This window comes from Drosophila grimshawi, unplaced genomic scaffold (genome assembly GCF_018153295.1).
Source record: "Drosophila grimshawi isolate 15287-2541.00 unplaced genomic scaffold, ASM1815329v1 contig_311, whole genome shotgun sequence".
NCBI classification, from domain to species: Eukaryota; Metazoa; Arthropoda; class Insecta; order Diptera; family Drosophilidae; genus Drosophila; species Drosophila grimshawi.
In genome coordinates, this window is record NW_025063098.1 from 21,137,560 (window position 1) to 21,160,225 (window position 22,666).

At 40.4% G+C, this 22,666-nt stretch overlaps 4 protein-coding genes across 6 annotated transcripts; 2 read left to right on the forward strand and 2 right to left on the reverse strand.

Annotated features, from left to right (window-relative positions):
• Window positions 1–1,159: 1,159 nt before the first annotated feature.
• On the reverse strand, window positions 1,160–19,056 carry LOC6568111 (transcription factor IIIB 90 kDa subunit). Its single transcript, XM_001994876.2, has 7 exons — window positions 18,821–19,056; window positions 18,389–18,757; window positions 18,211–18,315; window positions 2,805–2,954; window positions 2,509–2,735; window positions 1,495–2,413; window positions 1,160–1,430 (listed from the first exon to the last, which is right to left on the reverse strand). The coding sequence occupies exons 1-7, from the start codon at window positions 18,891–18,893 to the stop codon at window positions 1,270–1,272; spliced, it is 2,004 nt and encodes a 667-aa protein (XP_001994912.1). The 5' UTR covers window positions 18,894–19,056; the 3' UTR covers window positions 1,160–1,269.
• Window positions 6,510–17,263, forward strand: LOC6568112 (BTB/POZ domain-containing protein 6-B). The gene is made up of 6 exons (XM_032740512.2): window positions 6,510–6,587; window positions 12,228–12,646; window positions 14,600–15,124; window positions 15,187–15,340; window positions 15,394–16,068; window positions 16,143–17,263. The coding sequence occupies exons 2-6, from the start codon at window positions 12,343–12,345 to the stop codon at window positions 16,699–16,701; spliced, it is 2,217 nt and encodes a 738-aa protein (XP_032596403.1). The 5' UTR covers window positions 6,510–6,587; window positions 12,228–12,342; the 3' UTR covers window positions 16,702–17,263.
• A 258-nt stretch (window positions 19,057–19,314) lies between the features above and the next one.
• LOC6568110 (protein phosphatase 1 regulatory subunit 7) lies at window positions 19,315–20,547 on the forward strand. Its single transcript, XM_001994875.3, has one exon. It carries the CDS (start codon window positions 19,469–19,471, stop codon window positions 20,459–20,461), a length of 993 nt encoding a protein of 330 aa, XP_001994911.2. The 5' UTR covers window positions 19,315–19,468; the 3' UTR covers window positions 20,462–20,547.
• Window positions 20,548–20,681: 134 nt separating this feature from the next.
• LOC6568109 (protein CREG1) lies at window positions 20,682–22,300 on the reverse strand. Of its 3 annotated transcripts, none has more exons than XM_001994874.2 (4): window positions 22,207–22,300; window positions 21,437–21,902; window positions 21,281–21,362; window positions 20,682–21,209 (listed from the first exon to the last, which is right to left on the reverse strand). In XM_001994874.2, exons 2-4 carry the CDS (start codon window positions 21,881–21,883, stop codon window positions 21,100–21,102), a joined length of 639 nt encoding a protein of 212 aa, XP_001994910.1. In that variant the 5' UTR covers window positions 21,884–21,902; window positions 22,207–22,300; the 3' UTR covers window positions 20,682–21,099. The 3 variants fall into 3 exon arrangements, with proteins under 3 accessions (XP_001994910.1, XP_032596405.1, XP_043070923.1); XM_032740514.2 differs by having other exon boundaries at window positions 21,437–21,988; window positions 22,207–22,252; XM_043214988.1 differs by having other exon boundaries at window positions 21,437–21,971; window positions 22,207–22,232.
• Between the last annotated feature and the right edge of the window lie 366 nt (window positions 22,301–22,666).

Below are 22,666 nucleotides of genomic sequence, written 5' to 3' on the forward strand. Positions count from 1 at the left end.
CTTAGTATATCGATATGTGTACTTCGAAATTACAAATGATTCTGAATAGATTCTGAAATTGGCTTACTGAAAGTGAATATTTTACAAGAGTCCTTAGGGTTTAAGGTTTCCACAATCCACAATTAATATTTATTTTATTATTCAATTTTGGATAATCTAATATGTAATTTTATTTAACATTTTTGTTTATTTAAAGCCTCGGTTCCAAAGAGATATAAAAGAATATAAGGATTTTAACTTATCTATGAATATAATACTGGTTATATTTAAAAAGAGTATCATTGTTTAAATGACTACAAATACATACCTCATACAATATCTTCAAGATTAAGTTCCTTGAAGCGGTATCCTATTTAAGACTTTGTATTCATGTTTTAAGTGCAACTTAAAGTGAAAGCTAAGAACTGCAGCAACTGTGAACACAATACGTCGACTCAAGTTACGAAGATACCAAACCGGAAATGGTAATTGTGCAACAGCCCAAAAGTATGAAACACTTTGCGAATTGTTAACTTAGTTCGGCTGCCGTGCGCAAGCAACTAAATTAACACTAATTACAGCGTAATAACTATAAAATCGCAAAGACAAGTGCTTCAAGGACTCAACGGCTCATTGCCGAGCACTTGGCACTCAACAGTACCGGCCAGCCCGTGGAGCCCCAGTCGAGCAGCCAACTCAAGTTCTTGGCTACCGACATCTCTGACCGGCTGGCTGCATGGCTGGCTGGCTGGCTGGCTGGCTGCCTGGTCGACTTGCCGCCTGGGGCGCAACAGCAACAACAAGAAGCAAGCACACAACACACAGTGAGCGCAAAACATGATTAAGGGTGAAATATTTATTTGCAGCACTTGGAGGCGCGCCACGGCAGCGCCAACAATTAGAAGCAAACTAACAACAAAGAGGCAGCAACAGACCCCAACATTCCACCAACACCATCCACTCGACTTCACTTCACTTGAGGCCTGGAGGCAACGGCAACACGGCTTAAACATGTAAATGGCTGCGTTAAGGCCATGGGGCAGGAGGAAGCGATGATTTAATGGCTGCTAACGCGCAAAAACAGACGGGGAAACTGCAACAAGTGCAGCTAGTGGAAAGTGGCAAGAAAAGCAACACAAGGAAACAGGACCGAGTAAAAAAACAGAATACACTCGAACAAGGTGGATAAAAAATTGAATGCTTAATTTAATTATAATATGAGTTGTCGCTGATTAGTGTATAAAAATAATCATGCAGAATGTGCGCCAATTCTAAATGCAATTGCTTAGTTTAATATTCTTCCTCTTCATCGAAGCCATAGCCGTATTCGTCGTCTTCATCGCCAGCGCCCTGGTTCAGCATGTCCTGCAGCGTTGCCTCTGGCTCCGGTTCGGGGTCGACATCGACATCGGCATCTGCCTCATCTGCCTCGGCCTCCTCGTCCAAGTCATCTGAAAATGCAGTGATTTAAATACAAACTATGCCAAAAAGTAAAGCGCACAAAACTCAACTCACCTGGCTCAACGGCAATCTCCGGCTTTGCCTCCAGCTGTTCCTCGGACTGAGTGACGGACAGTGCCGCCTCCACTTTGACGCGCTTTCGACTGGGTCCTGGCATATCGTAGTTGGGTTTATCCCGGCTATTTTTGCTCGAGATGGGTCCCTCCTCGACAATGACGGGCGTCTGTTCCAGTTCCTCCAGTGTCTTGGGTTTCATGGGCTCCGGTGCTGACTCACTGTCGCCTGTTAATGTGCCCATGCCTTCGGTGAGGGTCTTCAAAATGTCATAGTTAATTTTACTGGAGATCTTCTTTTCCTGCAGCATTTTTTCGATGGCCTCGCCAGCTGTCGACGATGGTCCGATGACCTTTTTGCGCGGCTTACGCTTCTTCTTCTCCGGCTTGCCCTCCTCACGTTCCTTGGCCAGGCGCTCCTCGCGCTCCTGCTGCTCGCGAAGGAATTCGGCATTTAGATTTTTCCACATATCCAACTTAGTGTCCGCCTCCTGCTCCGTCAGCACGTACTGATCCAGCTCCTCATCGTTCAGATCATCTATGAATAGTTCCGTCTCAGCTGGCTGTTTGGCACGCTCCACATCCGCCAGTTCGCTTTCGGTCACACGGCAAATGGCCTCGATATCCGGACGGAGTCCCTCGATGACGGCACTGGTCATGACCGCTTGCGGCTTTGAGTCCTCCGTGTTGCTTGTGATAAACTCTTTAATCACCTCGGCATTGGATGCCTCAATAAACTGTATGGACTCCTCCATTTCCAGTTCCTTTTCCGAGATCGGTTGGGATCTGCTGGACTGAGCAGACTCCTCCTTCTTGCGTTTTGAAGCCTTTCGCAGTAGACTGTCCGTGTATTTACCAATATCCTTCTCCAAATGCGCATCGATTTCCTTCTGCAGCTCCGTTAATTCATGCACGCCCATCTAAATGATAGAATGAGTTTAGATCAAGGTCAAACCTTAACTATTGGCCAAAAAAAATACAACTAAATCCGATTGGATTAGAGTTACATACTCACATTTTGGATGAGCTCACGATCTTTAATGCGTGCCGCTTTAAACGATGGCGGGTCCTGTTCACGCTCCAAATCGACGGTCATGAACTCCTCGAGGGTCAATCCACCCGAGGGCGTTTCGGCGAACTCGGACAAACGCTTGCGCAGCGTGGACTCGTGTATTTTAACCACACCGATAACATCGGCCAGGGTGCGACTGAACTCGTGCATGCGAGCGGCAATCAACAGTGCTGAAAAATCCCAAAGAACACATATTAAATAGAGTTGCCAATTAAACGAGCGAGGAAGGCACAACTCACCAGCGCCGCAGAGTCCTGTGGGCCGACGACCCGAGTGCATGCAATCCTTCTTCATGCGTTGCACAATGCGCAGCGCCGTCATGGACACCTCGTGCGTCTTGGCGCCCAGCTGGAGTCGGTTCGCGAAGCGCATTATGTACAGACAGGGATCTGCAAATAAGGAATTTGTCAATCAAAAGCACCAAACCAAAAAAAAAAGAAAAAAAAAGAAAAGAGAGCAACATGTTTTCTGCTCTTAATTCAAACTTCAGGGCCAACGCAAGTCGGATCAGCAGCAACAGCAGCAGCAGAAGAACTTGTTCAGCGACCTTCAATGCGGCTCTAAGCATTGAAATCGAAAATAGTCAATAACCGGCCAGAGCCGAAAAACAAACTTGAACCCCAGCGCTAAGCTGCTATATATTTATTTTTTTTTCTCGTTTTTTTTATGTTTAATTCATTCAACTTTTACAAGATGCTGACATTGGGCGCCGTCACGAAAGACATGCAACGAGAGCGAGCCAAAGATTGAGTAAGAGCGTGAGAGAGAGAGAGAGAACAGACAGAGAGAGGGAGAGAAAACGCGACAGCTGCAAAGTGGGCTTTTTTTTGTAGCATGCGATAATTTTTTGTTAAAGCTGAAAATGCAAGATAATATTGCGCATACGTCACGTTGCGCATGGCACGAAGCATTTTTATTCTCGCTCTTTTTTATGTGTTTGCCCATCAAACGAGAAATTAGTTCTACTTGGACTGGAAAAAAGGTGAGACCCATCAGCGTGTTGCAATTAGTAATTGACCAATAGCAAACATCGGCAATAACCACAAACAAACAAAGAGCAGCCGACGACAAACACGCAACAGCCTATTTGGCTCGAAAATGTGCGAAAAAGTGTGTGAAGAGCCCAAGCAACAACAACAAAGAAAGAAGGCTTTCTGACGCATGTCGAAGATTAAACACCCTCTTAGACCGGAGACAAATTGGCATTGTCTCAAATTTACTATAAGTTTAAGAACCTATTTATTATTCTTGAACATAAGTGAAGAGTTTGGTCAGGATAAATTGTTTATATAAAAACTGGTCTCTCGGCTGATTATTCCTGTGACAGCTATAGGATAAAGTAGTCTGATATTAATGACATTTTTGTCCAAATTTCATCAAGATAGCTTTAAAGCTGAGCGACTAGTGTGCGTAGACAGATTAACAAGTCCACAAAAATATACACGGCTGGTCACGCTGATCAGAAATATATATATTTTATGGCGCCTGAGACGTCGGCTGCAGTGCGTTACACATATCACGACCAAATTATAATGGCTTCTACAAGGGCATAAAAACAATACAAACATGAAAAGCAAATACCAAATACTAAATATTCAATACAAATGACTAAGTCCACAATAGACCACAACAGGCAACCTTGTGTTGCGATCTGCGCAAAGCGAGACGATGCTAATATTTGAGAAGCAATTCAGTTGAGACACAAGGGGAGGCAGGAAGGAAGTGAAGGAGGAAGTGTGGCAAACAGTTAAGACTATGCACAAGTGAGTTGACCGTCAAACGGCAGCCTTAAATTTGCATTCAACGCATCATACAAAACTGAATTATTAAATTGAAGTAAAGAAATTGTGCACACATGCTGTATGTGTGTGTGTGCGTATGTGTGTGTGTGCGTATGTGTGTGTGCGCGTGTGTGTGTGTGTGTAGGGGAGAGGGGATGTGCCAGACCGCACATTAGCCCATTGGGCCGACCCTTAAGAGTTGTTTATGCAACAACTTGACACACTGAGGCTGCTGTTAAGCGTCGACGGCAATTACAACCACAGCGCTTATCGCAAAATCCGGCAACAGTGCTTGAAAAAATATTTATTAAACCCTAATGAATGCGCATATTTGAGGCAGCCGGGTCCTGCCTTACTTCTACCCCTCACCATACCAACCACACCCACCATACCCACTCATTCTCGACTGCCGAGTCAAGTGGCTCCACTTGAAAAATGATGCCGTTGTCGCTGCTGTTGCTGCATTGACCCTTCTCTGCAGCAGACAGTCATCCACAGCAGCTGTTGCAGTTGCTAGCTGGTTGCAAACGTTCATCTACTGTTTGACAGTTGCCCGGTGGAGTCCATGTGGGTGGTGGATTGTAAGGAGAGCGGGGCTGTGGCGGGGAGGTGTTGCGTTTACGGTGTCCGCTGCTGCTAATGGTTTCTTAATGTTTCCCTGTCCGCCAAATGGCGTTCATTGCAAGCGAGAAGAGCCAGTTAAATTATTATTATTTAAACTTTATTTTTGCGTTTGTCATGACAGCAATTATCGTTTTGGGCGTTCCCATCCCGCCCCAGCACCTCCACTCCTTCTCTCTCTCTCCCTCTCTGGCCAATTCACATTGTGCCCTTGCCAAATGGCAGCAATTTGGTTAAACGCTTTCCTTGCCGCAATTAACTTTGCTCTTTGGCTTAATTGCAATTTAATTTAGCCACGATTAATTATTAACTAGTATTGCGTCAGTGGTTTGCACAAATATATTTGGCAATAACTAAATCAACAAACCTCCATTAGCCGCATTCTGTTTCAATCAATTAACAATAAATTAAGCACAAGTCCAAGCCCAAGCTGAACGGATTGCGTTTATATATCAAAAAATACATACATTCACATAAACATTTACGCTGTAAATCTATTTTAAGCACACAAATTAGTTATTTTGGAATATTACCAGAAATTATTATAATCGTTAATTGGGTGACATCAAAATTAGTCGCTCAATTTTGAAGCTATCTTGTCGAAACTTGGCATACATCCGTCACATATTACGTAGCTAGTCGGATCGACTCACTATATCATATAGCTGCCATTGGAACGATCTGTTCCCAGATGGCTTGTAAGAAAACCTTTTTTAATTAGCAAGTTACTCCAACTCAACATGCGTACTAAGATCAGACTACAATTTCATATAGTTTTCACGGAAGCAATCGATCGAAAGATGAGTTTTTTATATGAGAAGCTTTTTGTTGTCTAAGTTATCCGAACTCATTGGATGTGCTTCTTATTGAGCTAGTAATATTTGTACAAAATCATCATATGACTTTCATGGGAACAATCGATTGATATTTTAAATTTATGTTCAAATTTAGATGATGCATATTTTCTTTTTAAAACTACTTAAACAAAATCTTCGATTACCCCATTGAAATAGTGTGCATATAGAAATGATATCATTTTCATTCAATTTAAGCGATTAAGACATCAACTTGCATATTTATGTCTCGCAAATTGCTTACTTTTTAAGCTATATTCACTGTACTCCGATGTCAACTTCATTTCAAGCTGTAAGACCTTATGCAAAGGGTAAAAAAAAATAAAAATACAAAAATTAACGCTTGTCAAAAGCTGGGCATAAAAATCAAATTGAATTTGTAAACAAAACTTTGTTCACACACATCTGCAAATAATCAGTGAACAACAAAAAATAAAATAAATAAAGTTACCCACACGAATCACGCTCAATTCTCGCATGCGATAAATATATGTACATATATATACATATATATATATAATATATCTCAGGTGTCTCTCAAGGCAACGCATCAGCAGCTGAGCAACAAAAAAAAAAAAAAGAAAAAAAAACACATGAGTCGCTGCCGGCGCTCAGCGATTGTCAAGCTGCTTCGTGGCTGTCGTCGTGTCATTACGAATTCGTTCGTTGACTCGCGAACAACACTCGAATCGGTCAGCCAGCAACAGCAAGCAGAAGAGACGATCGACGCGCATGCGCAAAAAAAAAACAAACCAGATGATATAAAGTAAACACATGTAAAATATATCGGTAAAAATTGAATGCTCAAATGTATCTGACTGTCTTTGAGCATCTTCGTGAGTAACTGTTTGAATAATTTTAATTGTGTTGACGTTTTAATTTATGTGCAATTTAGCTGAGAGCCGGCAAAGTGCGTGCAGCAACAACAACAACAATAACAGCGCCAAATGTCTAAAAATAAACAACAACAAAAACAGTTCACATCAAGTGAAGTGCAATGCAATTAACAAAACGCAAACTCAACAACTAAATAGAATAAAATTACGCTGCTTGATATTCATTTCGCCGGGTTATTTTTTGTTTTCATTCATTCTCTTCGTATCTCTCTCTCTCTCCCTGCCTCTCCTTTTCTCTTTCTCTCTTTTTCTTGTGTTACTCGTTGATCCAATGTAAAACTCGTTGACCTCAATGTAGAAAACAGTGTGATTTAAATACAATTATATATCAGTGCCAGTTTACAAAACTATAACAATATTTTGATAATATATTAAAACCTGCCTTAAACCAATAGGTCTACTAAACTAGTAAAAAGAAACAGTTTTGTGTAAGCAAAAAAAAAAAAAAAAATGGTGATGCGTATACTAAAATTAGCTATTAGCAGCAAGTCAAACAAACTAAAGTTCAAGTATGGCCGCATGTCATACGATTTTATTAGAATGTTAGTTGAACATTCTGAATAACTAACTAACTAAAGTAAACAATTGGCAGGCAGTGTTCTTAACTCAGCGCGGCACAATAAAGTGTGCCGAATGATTTGGCACAATTTTGACAACTCACTGATTGGTCATTGTGAGTCGCCACCAGTGTTGAATAGCACTCGAGTCTAATGAGTGACTGAATTGTGTCGTGTTTCTCAATAATACTCAACAACACTGCATTTCCCAATAGCATACAAAATTCTACTACTACTAATAATTAAAAAAAAAAAAAATTCATTTAATTAACGTTTGCACAGTGCATTGTTAATGCGACAGCGACTTTAGCTGTAATTTCAACTTATTATCATTACGTCTTTTGCACCTCGAAATATAATTAATATATTTACCATATAATTTGCCCAAAGCTGTTATTTACTTTCCTTAATAATCAGTTATTTGCCAAGTTAAGGTTTAAGGTACAGCAGCCACGATCAGGCCCTGCACTTATTTACAAATATATTTAGATTCCATTTTGTCTACGCCAGCCAAATACCAATAGCAACAAAAACACAATTTCGCCCCACCCATTGCTAGACTACAATAAATAAGCAGCGTTTATGTATTCTCATTGAAATTCCGCTTGAGAAGCGTGAGCGACTGAATATTTAAATATTAAATAATACAAAAATAGAAGGGGATGGGAGGGGATGGGGGAGGGGGGGAATACAAAAACAAACATTTTTTGGACAACCCGAAAACCTGATGACAATTCAATGCCGCTTTAGAATATTGTCAAGCTTAAGAAATTGTGCAAATAAAGCTTACAAAGCTACAAAACTGGTTTTTTCATTTTGCGCAAAGGGGAAAATAAGAAAGACCAACAATTCAATCAAAATATATAAAATAGATATTTATATATATATATATATGAATATACATATTGAGAATGTCACAAGAAGGCGCAAACAAAAACCAAATAATGCGAATCACTCTAAGCTCGATAAAGAACACAACTTTGGATGTGCGTATGTATGTGTGTTTGTGTGTGTGAGTGATTATGGGGGGATTTTTGAACTCATTGTGAAACACTTTGAAAACACTTCAAAAGCCATTCAAAACAGAAAAATAATGTTAAGTCGGCAAGTCATTAGACTAAATGCAGCATGACATACCAAAAAAAAAAGAAAAAACGCACAACAAAAATTTGATTTGTGCATACAATGTATATATTTATATGTACATGAATGTATTTGCACAAAAAGAAATATTGAAAACGTGTTTTAAAAAAACTGCACACTAATGTCTATAAAATTATCTGCAAATCAAAGCGTCTAAACCGCAAGGCCCAACCGACTGACTGACTTAATGAGTGACTAACTGACTGACTGACTAACCCCAACCGACACCTGACTAGCTGACTACCTGGCTGGTTGAGTGAATGATTGCAAAACCACCTAAGGGCACTTGAAACGAGGCATAAAGTAATTTGACAACACCTAGCACAACTAACACAGACTACACAACACAGCACAACAGATCCCAGGCGTCAACATAAAGAATTGCAACTGAAAGATGAGTGCAGATCATAATGACGATCAGCAGATACTCTCAGCTGTCAAATGAACGAGTCTCAGTTCTTAGTAGAAACCGTGTAGATTCAATGGCAAAAGGGCAATCATATTTGACCCACTGCAGTAAAATTATATATATGCAGTTATCTGAGACCTTTTCTAACAATACTTAATTATGGATTATTTTTGAATAATTTCTATAAACATATGCTAATAGTCTTTAACGATTTGTAAAAGCAGTTTTTGGTTAACAGGAATAATAAACACTTTTATATACCTAAATATATCCCTTGAGTTGTAGCATATATTTAAATATTAAACAGACTGAAATGCTTATCTCCACTCAGCATTTGATGCTGATCAAGATTGTATATAGTTAATGCCTATTAGATACTTTTGCACAACTTTATTATAACCTTCTTCTGAGTTTGTATGGTCTCAGGGTATTAAAATAAGATATAGCCTTTAGGCTGAACATTTAAGAATGCTGTACTCGAATGTGGTCGACTACGATATACCCTGAACCCAGCTGCTCAATTTATTTTATACCACATATATTGGCAAAATTCCCTTTGACTAACATATTCCGTATCTGAACTTGATGAAATTTTTGCAATTGGTCAAAACTATATCAATTTATATTATTCATCAATCAAATTAATCTTTATGAATCGATACGCGTTATCCGATAATCGGTAAACTTGATAAAACTTATATTTCAAATTTCAAGTCTATAGCTCTGAGCGTCTCTACGATCGGTTTGTTCAAACAGACCGACCAACTTGGTTAAATAAGCTCGGCTTTTCATGCTGATCAATTATATTTATACTTTCTATATAATATTTACAGTTCCTTCTGCTTGTTACATACTTTGGGCATAGCCAATATACCCTTTCAACCCATTTTTAATAGTTCAGGGTATATAAATAAAAATCTTTGCTACATTTTCTTGCAATCCCTAGCTTAACAGCTTAGCCGTAATGCCCTTTTTATTGGGCTACACGATCAGACAAGCTCTTGTAATTAAAGCGCTAAATCGACAAATCAACAGCCACGTTAGCGAATGGCTGCTCAGACGGCGATGGCTTAGATTCAAAAGCCAAGCATGTTTTGGCCATCTAGTTTTGTTGTTGTTGTTTTTTTTTTTTATTTGTGGGGAGGGGGGGAGGTCATATTTTGGTAATCAGCGCAAATGCGTTGCTATTGCACAATCGGCTTGAAAATATAAGAAAATGCAACAAAATATGTATAATATACATATATGTTATGTATATATATTTTAAATTGGCTTGTAGTAATATGAGCAAAGGTATAATGAGAAAACAAAAGACAAAACCAACTCAGCAGCAGCGCCGCAAAGTTAACAAATAAACCGCAAACAGTTAAAACAAAAGTAAAAATAAAAAATAAAACTCTTCAGTTTTTTTTTTTGTTTTTTTTTCTTGTATTTTTGGTCTTTTCATTTCTTTGCACTGAGCGCGTGTAATGAGGAAATAAAAATCGAAAGTGTTACGCGGGCGTTGTTTTGTGGTCGCTTTGGGGTCTGGGTCTGTGCTTGTCGCATGTCTGCCCCCGTTCATCGTCCATCGTCCATCGTCCGTCGCTCGGTCTGACCCGGCCTGGCCCCAATGTGGGTCGACGCTTGCAATTAAAGATGTAATGAAAACAACTCAGCGAAGCCAACGAGACAGCGCCAAAAAAAAAAAAATACATAAATTAGGAAAAGGGCGCGTCGAGTTAATGCAAGCGGCAAATTTGAAATGCGCTTACAAAACTGGCAAAAGTCAAAGCGGAACAACACAAATTAACTAAGAACTCAATTCCCAATGCGAAAATGTGCATAAGTAAAACAACAACACAGCAGAAAAAAAAACAAAAACAAAAAAAAAAACAGCAGCAGAACCTTTAATAAAAAACAAGAGAAAATAAAAAAAAAATCACTAAGCTGATGAATACTAAACGTGACTCGGTTGTCAAGCGGTGAAATGCATTTAGCATAAATTGCAATTTTGTCTGACAAATAAGTATACGTATACTATATAGTTTATTATATATATATCTCTCTCTCTCTATATGTATATATATATATATAAAGTTTTATTAGTGCTAGTAAAATATTTATGAAAAACTTTAACTATTTTCTTTCTTTTGTCTGTTTAAAGCACACCTCTGTACTGGTATATAATATCTGTACCTGATATGTATATCTATTCATATATATTACAGATATTATTATATATCAAATAGAAAAGCTCGCTCAAAAATTGAGTTGCAAAACATTTGTAATACAAGGATCTTTAAGACAAGCAAATTACTATTACCATATTGGATTACAATACTATAATTATACAGTACATGTACATTATATATGCGCGGTATTTAAGCTTTTCTCTGGTTTTTATTACGTTTTATATACACTCTTTCAAAATCCGTTTTCTTCGACTCTCATTTGTACTCAAATCGTGGCTCAGTCATTAAAAAATAATTATTTCATATATTTTTTAATTATTATTTTCAATCATTTTTGCATTATTTTTAATTGCATTCCAGTAGCCATGCCCAATTAAATGGTATATGCCATTTCAAACGCTGCTCGTAGTTTCAAAAAAAAAAAAAAATAATAATAATAATTTCGAGATCATCAAAAATCATCTAATTAAAAGATCTACAAATTGCGTTTGCGGAAATAATCAGAAGTCCAAAATTTCAGTGGGTGCCGAACAAATAATTTGTCAGTTGCTAATTGTAAAGCGAATTCCCGCAGCCCCCTCCTCCACCCCCTCACACATACCCTCAGGCACACAGTCAGCAGCATGACGCTACAAAATTGTATTGTCCAGTATATGTGTGGGTGTATATGTGTGTGTGTGTGTATGTGTGTGAGTGTGTGTTTACTGTTGACGTTTTGTTTTGGTTACGGACTTCGCAGTGCTGCCTATTAAAATTAGCCGCTTGCATAATTTCCGTTGTGCCCGCAATCCGCGCCGGACATCTGTGTGGATTCTGTCTAAGACAATGGCTGTGAAATTGAAAGCAGCGCGGATTGCGTGAGCAGAGAGCACAGAGAAAGATAAAGAGAGAGCAGCTGAGAGCGACCCATATACAATGAGCCACAGCCGAGTCAGTTTTATGTGGCTAAGAAAAACCCGAAGAAAAATAAGCGATGCGTGTGGAAATAAAAATGGGAAGTTAAAGTGGAAGTGGATGTGGAAGTGGAAGTGAAAGTGCAGCTCAGAAGCTCAGGAGATTGGGAACAAAGCGGGTTAGAGAGAGAGGGAGACAGAGAGAGAGAGAGAGAGAGAGACAGAGAAAGAAAAGTAGAGTTCGGAGAGAGAGACAGCTAGAGAGAGTTCAGTGACTGTAATTAATATTGTTATATAATAAGATCACGTTATTTTTTCCTCTCTTTTTGATTAGTTACAGGAAAAAAAAAGCCGTGGGAGTCGCAACACGAGTAGCGTGACTGTAAAAGTAAAAAACAAAAAACCAAAAAGAAAAAGATGCCAAAACTGGACGCAATGATGCTGCAAAGATGATCGAGGCGTTCGCAAACCATTTAAGCAGTCATCTGGGCCGTCATCTGTTCTACTGGGCAACAGTCGATACGTCGAAGGCGCCAACTGGCCACGGCCTCAATCTGCGTCTCTCCGAGCTCATCAATCGATTTCACGGTCCCCTCGAGCGGGGCGTTCAGGTGCTCGATCATCTGTTGACCCTCGAAGAGGACGACTTTGCCGGCCATTGGGGCAGCGCCTATGCCCACAACTATGAGCCGGAATATGCGGCACGTGTACCGGAAAACGAGGAACAGCCGCCGCCCGAACACCAACGCAACAGTAAGTTTATTGATATTGATAAGGAGGGGGCGAAAACCATTGAAAATTCATTGGCGTAGAGGTCAACAACATAATTTTTATTTTCGTTAACTGGCTTTCTTAAGTCTGTGCCGGCTGCACAGAAGCAACAAACTGGTTTTGCGTAGAAACAAACAAACCTTCAGTGTTGACAGCATTGATGACCAAAAAAAAAAAAAAAAAAGAAAAACAACAAGCGACCAAAAACCAAATCAATTTCAAGTTCAAATTTTTTTTCGTTTGGTGGTCGTATTAAATTTATGCGCTACGCAGCTATAATCAATAGCAGTATTCGTCCACAGTATACAGTCGTATATATATAAATGACTCAAGTTTAAAACCATGCGCTTATATACTCATCTACATATATGAATAGTTGTATATATACACCTGATGCTGCTGCTGCAAGGCTATGTAAATGTTTTGGGACTCACGTACGCATTGACGTTTTTTATAATGGGGCAGCGTAAAGTGCGCGAGCGCGCACACGGGTTATCAAATTAGCATGACGGAAATATATATTAGCTGCAGCCGTGATATAATCAATAAATTACGGCCCAAAAGCGCTTGCAAAACAGATGTGAAGCTAATTGAAAATCAAAACACGCGCGCAGCAGCGCATAGTTGCCAAGAGGCTGACTGCTATAGCACACGACAATTCCAATGCAACGCTGTTGTAGATTGTAGACAGCTGCCTATTGACATACCGCCACAATCTATCGATTTAATTTATCATCTGCCGACTTCGACAAGTTCTTTTTAGCCGATACACGAAAATTTTACTTCACTTTAAAATGACGTGAAAATTATGTCGCCTATTAATTGAAGACAAAAATTTGCACTTCATGCCACCAAATACAAATAAAGGCAAAGTGCGCACACACACATGAACTAGTGAGAAATAGTTGATTTGCTGAGCTCTCTGGAAATTTTCCGTTCTCCAACTGCACAGCAGAAAAAAATAAGCAAACAAAACGCAATCATGGCCAGCAGCAGCAGCAATAATCATAATAATAGCAGCAATAATAATGCATTAAATCGATTCTCGTTAAAATCGACCAACAAGCGCAATCAGGAATCCATGTCGCACTCTCAGCTAAATGGCGGCTGGATAAATGGTAAGAAAATACACAAAATAGCAGGTGCGTCGCCTATGCATCGTATGTGTGTGTGTGTGTTATCGATTTTCCACAAAGCAAGCAGCGACTGTTGTGTTAGGCTTGCTTGTGTGTGTGTGTGTGAATTTGCGACGAGTTAAAAGGTGACGACGATTAAGTCTAGATTTTTATTTAGTGCATTTTAATTTAAGGATAAACACGAACTTGAATTAAGCTCACTCTAAAAAATATCAAACAAATTGTTTAGTTTAGCTCCCGATTTGCGTTTACAGCTAAAATTCGAATATATCACGCGATTCTGTCATATAGTAAACAACAAACAAGGCTAAATTTTCAAACTTTGCTCCGAACACACACAAACATATACATACACCACATATATATATATATATATTTATGCACTCATACAAACAGAAGAAGCGCGTTATTATTTTTATTTATGTATTTATGCAGACAAAGGTGATTTTTTTATTTTTTGGGGGGCGCCCGTGCTAAATCTCGCTAGCTGCAGATTTAGCAGCAGCAGCAGCTATTTTTGGACTCCCCACTTTACGATTGAGCTGTGCGCGCGTCTGCAATAGGGGAGCGTCACAGGAGAGGGTGGGGGCCGCCGCATTTGGTGCAGCCCCAACAAATGGGGACACCAAGTACAACTGGTAACGCATTAGCGGAAGTGAGGTCGAGGCGACAAACGGTTGCCAAATGTTGCAGCGCATTCTGCAGAGACTGGCGGACTTCGGTTGGGAATGACTTAGATAGTTTAGCAATATTGAAATCGGCGTTTCATTTTCTAAATTTATAATGTCTGCATTTGCAGTGGAGACGCTCAACAATGGCAACGGACTCTTGCACTCGCCACCGCACAATCACCAGCAGCAGCAGCAACAACAGCGCAACGCGGCACTCACCTCACCGGGAGCGGGTGCAGGTCCAGGTGCGGGTTCGGGCAGCGCCACCGATCACAATATACAAATCACACAGCCGATAAGTGCACCATCCTCGCCACTGGCCTCGCCGGGTGCGTTGAACGGGGGCAGCAACAGCGGCAGCAGTCCCACCACCTTCAGTCTGCCCTCCAGTTCGGCGGCAGCAGCGGCCATTGCCTCAGCAGCGGCGGCAGCCAATGCTGCGAATGCAACCTCAACGCTCAGCAGCGGCAGCGGTTCGTATGTTTGTGCAGCGGGCAGCAATAGCAGCTATGCCGCTGTGGGCGCCTCGAATGCAATCGACACCGCCGATCCGAATTGGCAGGCGAGCAAGGCAACTGTGTTGGAACGCAATGCGGCCATGTTCAACAACGAACTGTTGTCGGATGTCAAGTTCATTGTGGGCAGCGAGTTCGGTAGGTCAAAGGTGGTCTGTCCACTTAATGCCAGCCTTAACTTAATGTCTGTCTTCGTTTAGATTTCGATCCCATTCAAACAATACCCGCACACAAATATATACTCGCCACGGGCAGCTCGGTGTTCTTTGCCATGTTCTACGGCGGTCTGGCGGAGAACAAGCAGGAGATCAAGGTGCCCGATGTGGAGCCAACGGCATTTTTAACATTGCTTAGGTAAGAAGCGTCGTAGTTGTCATAATTGTCACTGCTGACACATTAATTTTTAGGTATCTGTATTGTGATGAAATCAAATTGGAGCCTGAACACATTTTGGCCACTTTGTATGCAGCCAAGAAGTATATTGTGCCACATTTGGCGCGCGCCTGTGTCAATTATCTCGAAGTTAAGTTGACGGCAAAAAACGCCTGCCTACTTCTCAGTCAATCGCGTCTATTCGAGGAGCCCGAACTGATGCAACGTTGCTGGGAAGTGATCGATGCCCAGGCCGAGATGGCGGTTAAGTCCGAAGATTTCGTGGACATTGACCTCAAAACGTTCGAGTCGATATTGTCGCGCGAGACGCTCAACTGCAAGGAGATCCATCTGTTCGAGGCTGCCCTCAATTGGGCCATGAATGCCTGCGAGAAGATGAGCATCGATGAGACGTCAACGAATAAGCGGCGTGTGCTCGGCCAGGCGCTGCATTTGATACGCATACCTACGATGACGCTGGAGGAGTTTGCGAACGGTGTCGCCCAGACGGGCATACTCACATCTCAGGAGACAATCGATATGTTCCTGCATTTCACGGCCAAACAGAAGCCCAGCCTCAGCTTCCCAACGCGAACGCGTGCGGGTCTCAAAACCCAAGTCTGTCATCGTTTTCAATCGTGCGCCTATCGCTCAAATCAATGGCGCTATCGCGGTCGCTGCGATTCCATACAATTCTCAGTGGATCGTAGGTAAGTTGGAGGCGAGCAGGGCACAGAAAGATACGAAAATCTTGTAACAAAAATCTCAATCTTCTACCCTGTAGAATTTTCATTGTGGGCTTTGGCCTCTATGGTTCGTCGACGGGTGCGGCCAACTACAATGTGAAGATTGAGCTGAAGCGTTTGGGTCGCACCCTTGCGGAGAACGATACAAAGTTCTTTTCGGATGGGTCGAGCAACACGTTCCACGTATTCTTCGAGAATCCCATACAGATTGAGCCCGAGTGCTGTTACACCGCCTCGGTCATACTGGATGGCAACGAGCTGAGCTTCTTTGGCCAGGAGGGTATGTCCGATGTGCTCATGGGCAATGTTACATTCCAATTCCAGTGTTCGTCGGAGAGTACCAACGGCACCGGCGTTCAGGGCGGCCAAATACCCGAGCTAATCTTCTATGGACCAACGAACACAGTCACCGCCCTCAACTCGCCGACAAGCTCAATATGCGCCGCACCCATCGGCGCAACATCGGCTGCCACAAATGGTGTCAGCAATGGCGGAACAGCTACAAATGCGACCAGCAATCTTAACAATGCTGCTGCTGCTGCGGATGAGCTGCCTGTGGCTAGCACCGCGGCGAGCAGTGATAGCAGCAACACCTGATGCGCACAGCTTTACTGCGCCGAGTGGCAGGGTGCCTGCTACTATCGCCAGCAGTCGCAACAGTCGCAGCAGCAGAAGAGACCAACACAAATACAACAAACAACACAAAATCGGAACTCATGGGTTTTCAGTGCAACACAAACACAACAAGGCAAATTGGAGTTTTAAAACGGAAAACAAGCGATATTAGCATGATAATATATACATACATAAATATGTAGTTAATAAATATATACGCATACATATATATATACCAATCGCGATTATATATTAGAGTGCTCTAGTTCTCGTAGTACATAGTTATACATATGTATATATATATATACATTAAAAAAAACATATATATATATGTGTATAGAGTCTGTTGGTAAATGCATACAAAAATATTTTAAACTCGAATATATATATACCCAAAAATAAAGGAAAACAACCTGAGACTTTGCACTGAGATGGTAATCGGAGAGGCATCTTCAACAAGCAAAGTGAACAACGGGCAATCAATCAGACAAGCTAATGATGATGATAACTAAATCTATATTCTAAACAAAAATTGAATGCGAAGCGCACGACATACATACACACATATAACAATCATATTTTTTGCCAGCATATATATACATATAAATACGGATATATACTATATATACACTTACGTCATTTTATGCGTACGCATTTGAGAGCCAAGATACACATTTAATGATATACACCGTACACAATTAATCAGAGTTAGGATCGGCGGCCCAATCTCTTAACAAATCTTTATGTATAATGTATACGCAATTGTAGCGGCAATATTTTGAGTACACTCGACATATGATGTATCTATCCATCACACCCAAGTTTTAGAGTTGATTACGTATGATTATAATATACTGCATGAATATATAGAAAAAGAATCTAATGCAACATTAAAACCCCTTCCAGCCAATTTCGCACCAATTCTTCTAGGCTGCACTGCGCAACAATGATAGTTTTGTTCAATTTTTTTTTTTTTTGTTTCTTTGGAAATTGTACTGATTTTTGGTTTTTCGAATATCTATGTGTAAGACAAATGTTATCCTATATTGAATATGAACTCTTTGAATTATGCATTATGACTATTAACCAATAAAATACATTATTAGATTTTTTCGAATTTAAATAACTATAATTGAATAAATGTTGGGTGAACTAATTGGACGGTAATCTTCAGATCTGCTCTTCACAACAAACCTAATACAAGTAATAAAGAAACGATCCTGGATATAGAAACGAGGCTATCTCGGACAAATGGGAATGATATATGTTAACACTTAAATCTTGAAGACTAAAAGAGCTGAAGACAACACATTTGATATGCACATCATTTCTAATTTACCACATGCGCTTAAAGATTCTATTAACAATATAGAGTTGAATAAATTGCAAACCTTGCACAAGAAGCACCCTCGACCAGGTCAAGAACAAGTTGACTCAAAGATGCAGTCTTAAAGAATTAGAGCCATAATCAAGTGGTCAATCACAACTCACCAACGGATGGTATATTGATGCACAGGGCATGCGATAACTTCAGGTAGGTGCGTCCCAGCTCATACGAGCAGATCTGTTGTACATCGCTAATGTCGATAAGTAAATCTGCAAACACAACACAGACAAACAACAGCATACAATTGTTATGTCAATAGTCAAACTGATTTTGATCACTTACGTGAGGTGCCCTCAGTGCGGCAAGTCATGTAGACGCAGGCCGCATAGATGTGGGTGCTCTTGCGGCCACGCGTCAGATGGCGATGCAGAGCCATCTTGAAGAAATTGAGCGCAGTGTCCGCGTAGTGCTGGGTCAGCTGTAGCTGCTGGCAGAGCAAGGTGATGTCACGTTTGGCCTTCTTGATGGTAACTTCGCGCGACTCGGTGCCGGAGCCCACCTGGAACTTGCCATAGCCATAGTTGGTGGCACCACCCGACGACTCGGCGGAGACAAACTGTCCAATGGCGGCGGCGCCATGGCCCATCTCCTCGAACTGCACCTCAGAGACGATAAGCGAATCCTCCAGCACAGAACCGCAATTCATGCAGACTGTGTACATCAGTAATGAAGTTAGTAATCAGTGGATGGATAAATATATATATGTATACTTACCGCGATCGCCGCGTGCATTATCCTCTTCGATCTCATTGGATCCGCAATTGCGACACTTTAAACCCGTCGACATGATGCTCGATAATTGCGATAATTTGACGAATTCAATGGTATTATAAAATGTATAAGACTATTTAGCCTTTAGCAACGTCATTCAGGACATTTTAATTGTTGTCTTATGTGCACAAACTATATTTTAAACCAAAAATAAAGTCGCACGCTTCCTAAGAAAAATACAAAACACATATTTACAGCTGTTGCGCTCAGTACGCTGACGACATTATTAATAGTAGACAAAATACTGGTTTCTTAATAAATCAAAATCTTCTGTTGTTGTGTTGTTGTATTTTTAAATCAACATAGATTTTCAGATCATTATAACGAATTGAAAGTGTAGTTTGTAAGTAAATGAGGAATTATACACAAATAATATTGATTTGTTCACAAGCTTGCAGCACTTATGCTACCTGCATACCAAGCGCAAATAATCGAACGGCAACGATTTGGGTGACTTTCCAACACTGATTCACAGTCGACAAAAACATAACTAAAAAATCGACGAGAGCAGACCAAGCGGCATTTTACAATTGTGTTAAATATATTGTGAAATTCATCAAATCAATCAATTCATACAAGAACAGCGCTTTTATGAATATGGCCGACGGTGATAATCCAATACCGATAAGTGGCGGCGCCAAGCCATCAGCGGGCATGAAGATAATACCCGGCGAGCCGATTGCCTCCATTGAGGAAATCGTGATGATCGATCCCGAATGCTACGAACTGGATCTGAATCATCATCGCATCGACAAACTGGAAAATTTCGAGCCACTCAAACAAATTGAGCGATTGTATCTGCGATGGAATCTCATCAAGAAGATTGAAAATCTGGAGATGCTGACAACGCTTGTGGAGCTGGAACTGTACGATAATCAAATCACACAGATTGAGAATCTGGATAAGCTGGACAATCTGGAAATATTGGATCTCAGTTTCAATCGGCTGACCAAAATCGAGAACTTGGACAAGCTAATGAAATTGGAGAAACTCTATTTTGTTGCGAACAAACTCACCGTAATTGAGAACGTTGGCATGCTGACAAATCTTACCATGCTGGAGTTGGGCGACAATAAGCTGAAGAAAATCGAGAATATCGAGACTTTGGTCAATTTACGACAGCTGTTCCTCGGCAAGAATAAGATTGGCAAAATTGAGAATCTCGAGACGCTAGTCAATCTGGAGATATTGAGTCTTCAGGCCAATCGTATTATCAAGATTGAGAACTTGGAAAAGCTGACCAATTTGCAGGAGCTCTACCTATCGGAGAATGGCATTGAGACCATTGAGAATCTGTCGGAGAACAAAAGCTTGGATACCCTCGATCTGGCCAAGAACAGATTGAAGCTCATTGGCAACCTGGAGGCGCTCGATCAGCTCGAGGAGATCTGGTTAAATGACAATGGCATTGCCGATTGGAAAAACCTTGAGGTGCTCAAGGAGAACAAATCGCTGAAAACCATCTACTTGGAGCATAATCCAGTGGCGACAGACATCCGCTATCGCTCCAAATTGCGCGACATTCTACCCCAGCTGCAGAAAATAGATGCCACACTGTGCGTCTTGCCGGGATCCCAGGCGTAGGGCTCTGAAACACCCAATATCGAATCCACATATTAAAATTGTTTAAAAAAATAAAATAAAATAAAACCATTAGAAGAAAAATATATATACATATTTAAAATTTGACTGTTCCTTGAATTTGTTAGATCTTCACTACATTCTTAATCTTGAAGCTATTGCTTTTGAAAATCGTTTCAAAATTAATTTTGCACAAAAGGTACAGAGAAACGTTCAACTTTGATATTGTTGCCGAAACTTAAAATTTATTTGTTCTTAGGTCACATTTTATGCCATATTTGTTATCAATTTTTTATAATTTGGAATTACAATATCACATAAAAGTCTGTGTTGAGACAGAGACAAAGAGGGATAAATTGATAAATTGAAAAAACAAACAAAAAAAATATATATAATTATAACAAAAAACAATGGCAATATATACATGTATTCATATATATATATATATATATATATATATATATATATATGAATACATGTATATATATGAATCAATCGTCAGTTCAATGTGAAAGTCTGCTTATCATTTAACTTAGTATTTGTTGTTTCCTGGTTAGTAAACAAAAGATTGGGGCGTCGAGTGTGTGTTCTTATATACAAATACCCCTAAGTATAGCCCAGTATTAGTGTTCGTGGTCAGTTCAGATATTAATGGCGTAATAGTCGGAGGCGCTAACTTTGTGCGGACCACCATAGAAATCCAGTACAAATATATTCTGAATGTCCAATTCGCACAGGTAGAAAGCATGTACTGCAAAAATACAACCGAAATCGGAAGAAGTGAGAGCAGCAGGTATTATTTAAAGTAATTGATGGGATTACCTTTGATCCAGTTAGCCGCTGCTGGATGGCGATTGATAAATATAGCTTGTTCCTGCTTAAAGCTTGGAGAATTCTCTGGTACCTGTTAGAGTAAAGATTGTATTGTAATGATTGAGATGCTTTTGATAGATCGATTTATCGGGTACCAACACAGACCTTTATGACCTGACCACTGATTATGACACGCGCACAGGTGGGTTCCATGGGATCCTTGTTGGTATTCTTGCAGTTCAGCGTTTGTTCGTCCGTAAACATAAAGGTCACTTTGTTGTCGTTTTGCCAATCGGGCCCTGTGAAATCCAGATCGGTTAGCATGAAGCGTATTATGCCCGATGATTTGCCCTTCAGATTATTGTCATCAATGGAGATAATATTGACCATGGGATAGCCATTCACAACGTCATTGGTCGAAATGCTGCCCACTGCCGCCCAATTGGCACGATGCACCAATTCCCTAGCGATCTTGGTATGATTCAGTCCCAGCTGCCGCCTGTACTCAGCGATAATTCGAGCATCCTGCAGAGCCGAATAGGCCTGCGTCAGGCCAACGGAAGCGCAGCCAACCGCAATTAACAGCATCCAAATACAACCGGCCGAATACATTCTGTTGTTGTTCTGGTAACTTTCAAATAACAGCGATCATTAACTGTTAATGTTGAACGATTCTCTTCGAAATGCGCACTGGTGTCGTCTATTAAAAATGCACCACTTTTAAATGCAAAACGCATTTTCAAAAAACCACATAATTATATATATATAATATATATATGCGATAAGTACGTATGTACTCAATACACTTGACTTGTGCGAACAAAGGGCAGCTAGAAACTCTTTGAGTTACTTCAAGTTTCTTAGGAAACTGATAAAAGGCATTCCAAATTCGCAATTTTCACTTCACAATTACATTTTATTTTTATCTTACTTACCTTCGTTTTTTCTATGTGATTATTATATACTAAAATCATTAACGACTGTTGTCTTTCCTGCAGAGAGACAGAGTCAAAGTCGGTGTCGACGTGCGTTCTGCGTTGTATTCAGATTGTCTTTGTTATCGTCAATGAGTCTATCAGCTGTTCTCTGCTCTCTCCCTCTCTCTCTCAATCTCTCTCTCTCACTCACATACACATACATATTCGGAGCGATAACAGTTGTTGATGTTCCAGTTAGCATAGAAGCTATTAAGCTCTGTTTAACATTGAATTTTAACATTTTGTTTTTATTTCTCAAATATGTTTCGTTTGTTTAGGAATAGCTTTACATTTTGACTTTCTCATCGCATCGCCTCCAACTCGCTATAGACTAACATATATTTTTTCGTAACTTGTACTTACAATTTCAATTTCATTTTTAACTTGACTGTGTTTGTTTCAATTTCATCGTCTCTAC